Source organism: Maylandia zebra, linkage group LG15, assembly GCF_041146795.1.
Source record: "Maylandia zebra isolate NMK-2024a linkage group LG15, Mzebra_GT3a, whole genome shotgun sequence".
In the NCBI taxonomy this organism is placed as follows: domain Eukaryota; kingdom Metazoa; phylum Chordata; class Actinopteri; order Cichliformes; family Cichlidae; genus Maylandia; species Maylandia zebra.
The window spans coordinates 10,934,229-10,946,892 of NC_135181.1; the positions used below are offsets into that span (position 1 = coordinate 10,934,229).

General features: G+C 39.3%; 1 protein-coding gene across 4 annotated transcripts in view; it reads right to left on the reverse strand.

Annotated features, from left to right (window-relative positions):
* The window catches only part of wasf1 (WASP family member 1), a 63,120-nt gene that overhangs the window by 6,761 nt on the left and 43,695 nt on the right, over positions 1-12,664 (reverse strand). For 2 of the 4 annotated variants that reach the window (XM_004541758.4, XM_004541756.4), the window contains exons 5-8: positions 9,712-9,829; positions 4,843-4,926; positions 1,348-1,404; positions 469-632 (exon numbers count right to left, since the gene is read on the reverse strand). In XM_004541758.4, the coding sequence (XP_004541815.1) occupies positions 469-632; positions 1,348-1,404; positions 4,843-4,926; positions 9,712-9,829 (423 nt within the window). The remainder of the gene's footprint in view (positions 1-468; positions 633-1,347; positions 1,405-4,842; positions 4,927-9,711; positions 9,830-12,664) is intronic. The other 2 variants (XM_004541760.4, XM_004541761.4) reach the window with 2 other exon arrangements.

Here is a 12,664-nt window from a genome sequence, read left to right on the forward strand (position 1 = left end):
CATTGTAAATCAAATGCCGACAACCACATCTACGGTCCATTTGCTTGAAATCTATTCTCATCAGTGCTCGCAGAAAAGATTTTGTGTCAGCTATCCACGCTACTGACAAATCCAACAAAACTACCAATTTGCATAAAATGTTTTCTTATTAATCACATTGACTGGCAGGGAAATTACTGAACACGAGTGGCACTGCAGCTCTGAGGCACAATAAAAGCAATCACAACTTTGAAGGACCTTAATCATCCCTTTTGTGGCTGCATTTCCCCAGTGCCACAGAAGTGTAAATTGTGTGAACAGATTCTCTGTGGACAGGACACTATTTATTTTTGTCCATAGGATTGATTTAATCCTGCAGATGAATCCGTTTTTATCAAGTTTTTCAGATTTTCAGCTCTCGTGATGTAATGTGCACGTCATTTCCACCAGGTGACACCTGACTAACTAGTGCCGTCCACCTTCACTCACCTGTTGTCGTGATAACCCGCCGATCCGTTGGCCTCTCTGTGTTTGTCTTCAGGTAAGTCCTGAGCGAGCTCTGCCCCCAGTGCCAGTTTCTGCCACTCCTTCTTACGATCGTGAGGTGCTCGCGGTATCTTCTCCGGCTCGTGTGGACGGTCGATCGCCTTCAGCTTTAGAAGAGGAGGCGAAGATGGTGACGGGGATGGAATAGTTAAAAGGAATAATGGGAAGTGGTGGATGAATCCACATGAGGTGTTTTGGGGATGACAATGAGGATGAGAGTGGAAGGAGAAGAGCAGGAGACAAAAAATAATATTAGCCATTAAATATATTTTCCAAAACTGATGGATTGTTAAACATTTGAACGACAGAGCTTGAAAATTACAGTCAAGATTTATCAATGCAGAAGTAGAAAGAAGCGTTCACACACTCAAACAACCAAATCCAAAACTTAATAACTGATCCAAACTGTCCCTCTTTGTAATTTACTTTAAGGTGCCAAATAAACATCAACCTACCACAACAGTCTTAACAATATCTGTGCTTTCTAATCATCTTAAACTTAAAAGCACATTTTTTTAAAGGGGTAGCGCTTCACAGAAAATACTGCATCACACAAGCTTGGGAGCAGGGAGTGCTCATTGACTGACTGAATCAAATTGTGGGTAAATATTTTTTTTTCCCCAAAGCTTAAAAGTCTATAAAGAAAGATGGGTAATATTTTGTGATAATCTCGTGCCCATCGTCAAACAGCAATCCCTGACTCCCAGATTTCAGCATGACTGATTTGCAACAGAGGGAAAAAAAAACAGCAGCAAGCTGCTGAGGTAGAAGTTTGTTCTTTTTTTTGTTTTTAAATCAAATAATCGCTGTTTTTTCACATACCTGCCCTGGAAGGTCTAAGTACCTATAGACCTGATCATACATGCGGGGGTCCTGCAACTACAAGAACAAAAACAAAAACCACAAGAGAAGCACCAGGGGTGAGGGGACGGGGTTCAAAATAATCAACACGGCACAGGATTGAGCACAGCACTGCTGCACACAGTCAACGGGGACAAAAACAGAGTGGGCGGTGAGAAGTAGGACAAAAGGGAAAGAGGGGGGAAAAAAAGTGCTGTTAAACAGAAAAATGACAACGTGCACAGCGCGGGGGACGTCACAATGGCACGCAAAGACCCACACACACCCACGGTGAATATAACAGAGCGCCGCTTCATCCCAAACAGACAGACTAAGGCAGAAAAGGAGAGATCTCACTGGAATGGGGGGAGCAAATCTACAAAGGTGTGTTTCTACATGCGATGCACAGCAACAACCCACACTGGAGAATGACATGCAAAACAGAAAATGCACACACTCGTGCTAGCCAACCCAAAACAATGAGAGAGCAGATTATATTAAAGAAGGGCAATAAAAACATAAAGGGGACTTTTCACAGTCAATCTAAATATAAAGATATGCATGAAAACACTTTACAATCTTTAGTCAACTTAAACCAGCTAACAATATAAATCAATGTGAAAAATTATTCTCAACGCTAAACATAGACAACTGTAATAAAAGCAAACTTACGAACTAATAAAATAAAACGTATTTATTCTGCAAAAACTGGATAAAACAAGTGAGTTTGGCTTTAAATATTATGTTTCTACTTTCTATCTTCTTGTGGTGCTCAGCTTATTTGCTTTATTAAGGACATGCATGTAAATTTTCACAAATATATTTACAGTCTACAGCTGCGTATAGCGTAGATATTAACCAATACACCATTAACTTCAGTTTGCAATTAAGAGTGAACAGCATATTGGTTCAGGGACTCTTTTCAGCTGCTGGTCTATACACAGCTGGCACTTTGGAGAATATTTACAGTATGTGGGAGCAATTGTGTTCATGATAATGAGGGATCATGTCAGCCAGTACAAGTGCATCATGTGGCTGTGATTTAAAGAGTTTTACAAGAAGAGGGGGGAGGACTGCAGCACAGGAACACTGGTTTTTTTCTAAGGCTACACAGACAATACCTGTTAGTGGGATGCTTTTATGATGCATTTTTTGTGCCTTTTTTTGACATCAAGACAAAAAAAGAAAGCACAGACATGCTTGTGTGTTAGTAATTTAACAAGACGTATTTGTGCTGATTATAAAAACACAATCCGTTTCAAATAAAACTATTTACAACACAAGCCGATATTCAGTTAGGGTATCAAACAATACCAATATTATATCTAGCTGTAGACGTACCAAACAAGAGTGAGTGTGAGTGTGTGTGTGTGTGTGTGTGTGTGTGTGTGTGTGCGCTCAGATGAAGCATGTTGGCTGAGGTGACAGGTTGTGGACAGCATCTTCTCTGGTTTGGTTAAATGATGCTGATTTTGTTCGCTGAGAGAATAAATTCCAACTGTAACGCACATCGATTCGGTTCTGAATCATCGTGGCCTATTATCCCTGATGAGGCATCGACTGAAGAAAAGCATCTCCGCTTAAACACACACAGTCAGACACACAACCGCCTCCTCCTCTGCTTAAACACATTAATATATCTTAACTAAAACTTTATTATTTATTAGATTGTCAAGACCTTTTACCGTGTCTAAGCTGCGCTGGGCCTCTAAAATCCAGCTGCAATCATCGAATCAGTTATGAGTTTTACTTTTCCTAAACTCGGCTTCCTGAAAGGTTTTCAGTTTTAGCCTCGTGGCAATATAACATTAAATAACACTTGAAATAAAAATAAGCTAATGTACTATAAAATTCCATCTATGGGTCTATAGACTATAATGAGTGAATTTTTTGCTTTAATGACATAAGAAGAAGGGTTGGCAGGAAGGACAGGTGGCAGTCAAACGTATAGTGTGACACAAACCGTCCATCAAACAGAGTGTCTGAGTGATGGCTTTAATGCTGTAGTGCAGCAATCAATGTGAAAATAAGTTTTTGTTTTAATGGAGGGGAAAATAGATTAGATAGTGTTCGTACAAGAGAGAAAATGAGACATTTTTTTCTGTGAGAGTGTGTTTGTAAGCGTGCATGTGTGAGTCACAGCTGTTATATATGTAGCTAATTTTCAATGGGCTGTGTGCCTCTGCTAGGTCGTCATCTTTCATCTGAATGGACTGGTACTGGCAGAGGAAGTGCCGCTGTGTAAGCACAGTGTGTATATGCAACACAGTGGTTATAGATTTATTTTATATACAGACTGTATTCCTGTGTGCACACCTGTGTCCAGACCGTTATACACACTACAGGCATCATTTGTGCGATCATTTGTGCGTATAGTTTCAACTGACAGACTCAGCAGAATCGTGGCTATGTAACCCCCCCTCCCCAACCCCCATCACAGGAATGCCCACAGAGGCATTCAACCACTGCTGACAATAACGCTAACCTCTCACAATATGCACGCATAGCTGCTGCTGCTGATCTTTGTAAAATAAACCATTTGGATGCAAATCCTTAATGAAGCCTCATGTCAATACTGAAATAAAGTCCTAGCAAGGTGAAGAAGGCTCAAAAATAGCACGAAATATGAAAAGTTACTGATGCCTTTACTGCAGCAAAAGCAAATGTCTTCCTGTACAATGCACTCTGACGTGTGCTTTTCTCAGTGTGCTTTTGTAACAATCCAAGCAGAAGACGTCCCGCTTTCATATGTCCTTTAGTGTTAGTTTGACCAAACCACAAATCAAAAGACATGTGGAGGTAAGTCAAAAGCACTACCAACTACCACACAGGTAAGTTACTGCTCTGAGTTGTTTTGCAGTTAGTATAGTGAGTTCTCAGCGCTGTATCCCAAATTCCTTATTTTCAAAAGGTGTGCACTGACACGCCTACAGGTATGGCTTGAAATTATTCATATTTAAACTCAAACAGTACACTTTTTTTTTTATGTCATTGTTCATTGCTCATCGTTAGACTGCACTAAAGACGTAAACATAAAGTATTATTAGAAGATTAGAGTATATTAGAGTATATTATTATTAGAGTATATTATCTAGAAACACACAAAAGATGTTTTACTGAGCAGCATACTTTGTGTGTGTTAAAGCCACAGCCGTATGTATTTAAAGCTCATGTAACCACAGGCTATGTTTAAAACTTGAGTTTTGTCATCTGCCCTTTTTTGTAGATTGTTGGTAAAAGGCACATCAAGGGCTCTTGCCCCCCCCCCCCCTTTTTTTTTTTTTTCTTAAACAGAACTGGGATGCAGGTAAGTGTTAGAGGGTTGTTAGTGATGGGCTTGAGGTGGGCAGCTCACTTGCCCAAAGCAAACCAGAGGGGGGAGTGGAGAAGTGGGAGGATAGAGAGGGCTGCAGGCCACTGCAAAGCAGAGCAGATGCTCTGGTGGAGGTGGAGAGAGGACAAGGGAGAAGCTCTTACCTCTGGGGGAGTAAGGGAGGGAGGAGGGGTTTCAGAGAGGACTCTTATAAGGCTCTTGGGACACACAAGATAAGGCATTTCCAGCTGCACAGAGTTAGATAAAGATTCAGAAAATAATGTAAAAGCAATGGTAGAGAAGAACAAGGACAGTGGAAGCTAGATCCTGAAGCAGGATCTTGACTGAACTTTACTGTTAAAACATTACTTGCTTTATGCTTTACATAGTATTAGCACTTAGCTCAAAATTTAAGCTAAAATGGAATCAAAAAGCTGTAAATTGACTGTAGACAAGCTGAGTTCATATAAATATAGCTAGTAAATTGGGATAAGAATACTGCACTGTCTGCTTGTCTCTTTTTTGCTTATTAGCCATCGTTGCTATTGCAGTAACAAGCTATTAAACTAACACAGCTCCACTAGCCTGCAACAAGCCATAAGAGCAACAGAAGGAGGTGTACTGTTATGAGGCAGGTGGCAGAATTATGCCTTGCGTTGTAGGTGCAGATGTCTCCTCTACATGTGCCGTAGTATCACAGAAATTCGATTAGAAATAAACAGTTTCTCATACCAGTCTCCTAAAGCAAAACATCTTGATAGTTAAGGCTCTCTAGCATATATGCAACAGTGACTGCAATGTCGTTTCAGAGTCATTACATTTACTCGGGATGACTTAAGCTTCATGAGAACCTGAAAACAGTCACAGATCTGCAGCTGCATTATCAGTTGGTGAGCAAAAAAGTAAAGGACGACATTGTCAGTGGAGACATGAAAGTGACTTTTCTATATCATGTGTTTAAAAAAAAGAAAAGAAAAAGCCATTCCAGTCCCACTCAGGAACAAATGCTAGAACTGCCCACTATTAAACAACCAACACCCACTGGTGAACTGGGAGCCATGTGAAAAAAATGTATTCCTGCTTATAGGGAAGTATTTAAAATTGGGGGGAAAACATCAATAGATATCTGCTCCAGCCATGAGTGCTTTAATGAGACAGGAATAGCAGAGGAAGAGCAAAGGGGATTCTTCATAAAGGGGATTCAGATGTTGGAGATCTCAATGCCTAGTGGACCCAAACACTGATCTCAAAGAGAAACACACGATTTTACGTCTTTCTCTCTGTTCATGTTCTTCTCATTCGCTGAGACTTTCACCCTCCGTTTCCTCTGACTAGCTCAGCACATAGTCTACTGCTAATCCACTGAGGCTAACACAGAGGCTAATGAGATTAGGAAACTGCAGGTTTCTTCCCCCCCTCTCTCTGCCATATGCTGCTTGTCATTTATCACTGGCTTCTAGCTGGCTGGGCCTGTGAATACCACAATTTGTTAAATGTGGCTTCAGTCTAATGATTAGTGATGTGACCATGTAAGAAAATAGTTTGGGGATGAAGAAGATTAAATACAGTGCTGGGAAACACTTACATGTTTGAGATCATGAAACTAATTTATAATATTAGTTAAAGATAACAGATTTAATACAAAATGTAGTTAATTAATGAAATCATCATTTATAAAGTGGGAAAAAAAACTATCCAAACCCTCAGTTTTTAGCTTTCAGGCAGTTTTCCTCGTTCTTACTTTAATCATTCCTTCAGCTTTCATATGCTTACCACATTTTCCACGGCCGTGAATGTGACCTTTCAAGTAAACTTAAGACTTATTTAACTTTGTCTTGATTCCTTCTTTGATTATTCTTAATAACAACCCTTACAAATTGAGTTCATTCTAGCACTGACATTTTAAAAACAGGAGACATCAAGGTTGCTCAAGAAACTGACCATTTACTTTAATAAATATCAGAAATGTAATTTGAAAAAAAGAAAAGAAAAAGAGGTATTGCTTAAGGCGCGTGTTTAACATTGATATCGGTTTCATTATTCTGGCCACTGATCTATGATGGATGTCCTTGTTGTTACTTTGTTCAAGGAGTTATTCACTCCCAGCCTTCAACATCGTGAGCTGAAATAATATATGTAATTTTTTTCATTTTTTGTAGTTTAAGAAAGAATGCAGACGTGACCGAATCAGCTAAGCTGAGTCTCTGTTTGAAAAGTACAATAATTCAAAATACCCACTATACAGTATATGCATCAGAAAGCTTCTATGTTTAAATATGTGTGATGGCAACGAAAACTATATTTCTAAATGATTATTTATTGACTTTTTGTGTGGATTAATTCTCAGAGCAAAAATAAGCAACCTGCCTGGGGACTGCATTTAATTCTTTTCAAATTTGAGACTAATTGCAGTGAAGGCAGGTTGCTAGTGTGAAGCAACCTGCCTTCACTGCAATCAGTCTCAATCTGACTCAAGATTGTGCATCCACACAGTGACAAAGGTTGGTGGCAGTAATTTTGGCTGTCCTAGTCTCCAACCACCACCTTCACTAGTGTGACTGCAGCCTAGATATACTGTTTTTATGTTATTATAATATGTTATTTAAAATTAATGTCAAATGAAAAATGTAATTAGAACTTTTGCAGGTTCAGTTTAAAAAAAAAAAAGAAAGAAAGAAAAAAGTTTAAGGTTTAAGAGTTTTGTTCTTCACGGTACAACTTCATCTGCTACTCCAGTTTCATTTACTAAAAACTATGGCGTTCACACCAGATCACCATTAAGGTCTAGAGCAGTACATATGTGACAAGAAAAGCCATCAAACAAAAAACTAAACTAAATAAATAAGACGAATTTAAAAATATAATTCAAGATAAACAACACAGCTGCTGCAGCCAGAGCCCAGAAGCATAAGCGTAATGTCTTAGTATCTCGGCATCATCATTAAGAATATATCTGACTTTAATTAAAACTGTGCATCCATTAAATAAATGTGTTATTTAGATGGATTCTTCTGGCGTGTAAAATAGTTTTAGGCTTAAGTTGCAGTGTTAAATGATGTAAAGAAAATTATTTTAACTATTAAGTTAAAATAAATATTTACAATACTTACAAATATTTTATAAGGCCAATGAGAGACCTATTAAGGTTTAGTGCCTTTTGATTTAGGATTAGGTAGCTATAGATAAAAGCTATTTAATTGTTGTATATTTCAGTTGCTTGCAGCTAGTAAGGAAGAAAAAAAAAAAAAAAAAAAAAAAAAAAAGGAAGCACTTAATAAAGTTTCTATCTAATAACTGATGCTTATGATAGAAAGCAAAACAATTTACACAGTCTGTAGCTCCACAGACCCTCTTATTATCCACACAGCCCCAAATTATGGTCACTTTGTACATGTTGATCTATTATCTTGAACAAAACCTGCTCCGTGATAAAAAATGAACTTGAAGCTTCCCAGCTAATGTTAATGTTGTCAGAAAAAAATAATTCAATTTGGAGGAGCAAAGCGTCTGCAAACTTCTGAATTTTCTTCTGAAATTATAAGATGAAGTATCAATGGTAAACATAATTACAGCTACAAATGCATAAGCACGCGCACACACACACACACACACACACACTGAACCCCATGACTGAGAGGGCCATTAAGATGATGTGGCAGAACCACTCAATCAGCAAATTGATGAAGTGTAAAGTTATCAAAGATCTAAACCCGGAATTTATGTGTGTATATGCGAGTGCTTTTTCTATACTTAATCTTTTCAATGAGTGATTCTGCATGCTTCCAGCGCGCATGTATGCACGTGCACCTTCTTTGAGCCATCTTTGTCCTGTTTCTCCATGTGACCATGTATCCACCATGATGATTACACAAACCACCATATATGTTTGTGTAATAGCTCTATTCCTCCATATATCCGGTTCTCCCTGTGAATATCTTTAAGGCCTTTCCATGGGGTCTGTCTAAGTGCCATTGTGGTGAGAGGGAAATGAACATGGCTTTACAAGCTGAGCCCACCCGGAGCTTTAATTAGAAGGAAATCATTGGAATGAGCTCTGGCTGCAAGCGGTCATATCAGCCTAACCCTCTGGAGCAAATAAGCTTTACCTAATGTTGCATGTTGTAGCTTTCTGTTTCATTTACTGCTTAAAAAAAAAAAAAAAAAAAAAAAAAAGTGCACACAGACTAGTAAACAACCACAAATATCACTACAGTTACTCTTATTCTCTCAATCCTCCAACTAATTCTCAGCAAAACTTGTCCTCTGTGCGTCATTCCCACAATCATTAAAAACCTCATAACCAGCAAATTATATCCTCAGTGTTCACATAAACCCTCAACAGAAAATCTCTTTACTCCTCAGTGACATGATTGTAATGAGCTTTGATTGACTGCGAGGGGGCAAAATGGGGAGCATGCACCGCTTCCCACGCAGGAAAATGCAAGCTGGTGCTGATTAGAGCTCCTGATGCTGAGGGTGGGAAACCCCTCGGTTTGAGTTGGGGGGGGTCATAACTCAGCACTTGGCGAGGAAGAGCCAAAGCCACATAATTTAATTTGTCTGTGTAAATACATTGAAAAATAAAAACAACCTCAGAATGCAAATGCTTATAGATATTCCTCATGAGGCTACGAGTGACTGTTTATTTGTCGAGAAGAAGAGACGTGACGCACAGCGCAGGGGCAACTGAAGACCAGATGCTCCCATTAATTAGATGTAATGATCACACAAGCAATAACTAAGAGGGTTGACAGAGGGAAGAGTTTATAATCTATGAGTGGTGACTAATTAACTCATTTGGATGTGTGGTATAAAGCCAGACCTCTGAATCTATTAGTGAATCACCCTGCCAGTTTTTTCAAGCAGGACAGATCAATCTGTATCTGTGAAGCCTCTTCGCTCTTCTACTCGCTAACCTCCGTGTGCTGCTGCCTGTCATAAACGCCTCCGTCTACGGCAGTGCACTCGTAAGCTGCTGTGTGAAAAAGCAAAAACGCAGCCGAACCTGTGCTTTTTAATTCTTCTAGACTTACCTTCTGTTTCCGCCTCTCCTTCCTCTTGTCCTCTGTGTCCTGAAGCATCTTTTCTCTCCACAGGTCAAAGAAATAGGATGGATTGGTGTAGAACTTTAGACCCTCCTTTCCATCGTCTCTGTAGACGAGCAAAAGAAACCAAGGAATCTGAGATTCGTGATTAGCAAATTTCAAATTAAAGCTCATTTATTTTCCTCTGAATCCCTGTTGGGGTATGTAACCTTTCATTTAAAAAAAAAAAAAAGAAACATCACTTTCTTTTCTTTAAGCATTTACTGCTCCTAAAACTTATTTTCATTTTCAGCGAATCTGCTCGCTAATAACTGGATTAAACATTTGATCTATTAAACACAGTGACAGCTTTTAATGTTTTCCTCCCCGTAATTTTACTAAGACAACACAAGACCAATTAAAGCAGAATATTCTAATGTTTAAGGAGCTAAAAACCAAAAAATATTTTGCCATCCATTCCTGAAAACTGTGACCCAAATATCAAAATACTTGCAGGTTTTATTTTTATATCTCCTGAATAATTGTTTCAGTGCTTCACAGTGTAGGCTGGCAAGAGTGAGAGGAGGCACAAGACAAACTGCAACAAAAAGTCATTATTCTGATTTATTTGCTTTTTTTTTTAATGAAGAGTTTCCAAAAATGCGGGAGCTGCAGAAGTTGAACATCACTGAAACTCAAGAGCAGAGGATGAAAAAGGAGGGTAATGTTTATTTGCTTGTGCCCCTGCTCGTCTTTGTCTCTGTTCCCTGTGAAAACAAGCACTTGTCATGAATAATAACTAATGGTGTGTGTTATCATTCATTCCCAATTCAACTCTCATTCTCTTTCTGAATTCCTCAGTAGCATTACAGAAGGGCACGGTGGCTCGTGGTGACTGGACGAGATCAGTGCTGCGAGTATAAGGAGGGAAACATAAAGGGACATCTGACAGATGCAGATAGTTATCGCATAATATCATTTCCTCTTGACAAGGAAGTAATCATACACAGGTGCCCCCAACATGCCGCCTGGAAATGCCATTTGATATCAGTATGGGGTACGACTAATTTGCTCTGCTGATGTCTTTGTCCAAATAAATTCAAAAAATCTTTCACTGGTGTTTAACTCATCCGTCCAGAATGTTTTTAAAATAAATGATTATTGTCATCTGCCCTTTTTTGTAGATTGCTAGTAAACATGGAATCTTTCTGGCATGTAGTCACCAATGACTCAATGACTAAATACTACTACTACTATTACTATGGTTTCGTTTATCATGTTGTTCTTCATTCTCTCCTCGCTAGCAAAGGCAAAGCTGTATTTACGTATTATCACCTATCACCTGTTCATGTGCATAGCTATATTTTTTGAAAATGTGTGTGTCTAACACAAACCTGTATCATCACACTAATAGAGTAAGGTATCCACATATAGAGCCAAGCCGAAAGGTGACGTGAGGGTGAATTAGAATTGCGTAGCAGCTCATCTGGCTCAGTTTACAAGTCACTGCCCGTAAGACAGCAAATGTGACTCTGGCCTCGAGCACAGTTTGGATGAAGTCCCATTTGGGTAATCTCTGTGTCCAAGTTCCTTGTGAATTATATAAGGATAGACAGACAAATGACAGATGCCTGGCTGTAGAATTAGCTTGTCCTTCATTCGGATGAGTTAAAACCTCCACGTGTGAAAGTATGTGTCCGGATATTGATACAGACCCAGAGAAGAAATATGATCTTCTGAAGGCTACTCAAGAGAGAGTATCCCCATGATGAGATACCGAGTGAATGCTGAAAAGAGAACTCTTATTTTTAACCTTTTAAACCTCGGCCAAACCAGGAGCAGGAACTGCGTCGGCTGAGGCTGTGTGTCCAGACCGTTCGGTAGTCCTAACGTGAACCTGTGAGCACTTGCATTCACCCGCTGTTGCCCACGCCTAGGGAGTCAATTATTTGGCAATGTCATGTTCATGAAAAAGCGAGGCTTCAGAAGGCAAGAGTGGAAAGTTTAATGATATGCAACACAATAAAGGGAAGAAAAGCTTCTGCGGTGTGCACTGCAGGTCCTCTTTGAGAGTTAAAGTAAATTATTATGCCTGCTATTTTTTTGTGTAGTTGAGGTGCATGTTTATGTTGTGTATGAGAAAGAGAAGCTCTTTTCAGGGTGGATCTGAGAAGTAACGGCATAAGGAAGTATCCTAGGGAGCCTCTTAGTAGAGAGAGTATAAATACAGGAAAAAAAGGGGGTGGGGGAGGAAGGACAAGAGGAGGAGGGAGAAATCTAACAGCAAAGAAAATTCAAAAGATCCCAAAATATGGCCAGATTCTAATTAATTAAACAGAAGAATGAAATCACCACCCATGACAATCCTAATCATTAAGCCAGTGCTGATGAACAAAAGATAAATAAATAAATAAAAGCAGCTCCAGATGACTCCAATGACTGTAGATGCCAGTCTTTATCTCAAAGGAACATCTAGTAGAGAAACTGTTCTCTATATAACGGCAGTTACATCGAACACACTATTGGACTATGTGCCCAAAGCTACCCTATCACTTACTGGAAAGTTGAAATTATTTTTTCAAACATTAGCTGTTAACCTCTGAAAATAATAAATGAGAATAAATGAGAATTCGTTTTCTGCTAGCGTGACAGCAAAGCACTTAAGCGAAGCAGAAACCTGTACCCGGCTCTCCCCTGGTCTAGGCCACGTCAAGGCCCATGGGTTAAAAGCACAGCAGTGACGAGGTTTGTACACCTCAGCCTACCTCTCTCTTACAGTGCACGCATCTCTATAAGCACATCCACCAACAAAGAGATTATGTTTGGCTTTTAACCTTTTTGCAAGTGGCCCTGTCAGGGGGAAAGCATTAGATAGAAAAGGAGGGGAAAAGGTGAGTGAAGAGTGAGGATGAAAAAAAAAAAAGGAACAAAGTGAGAAGGTCATAAAATAGAAGAGAGAAAG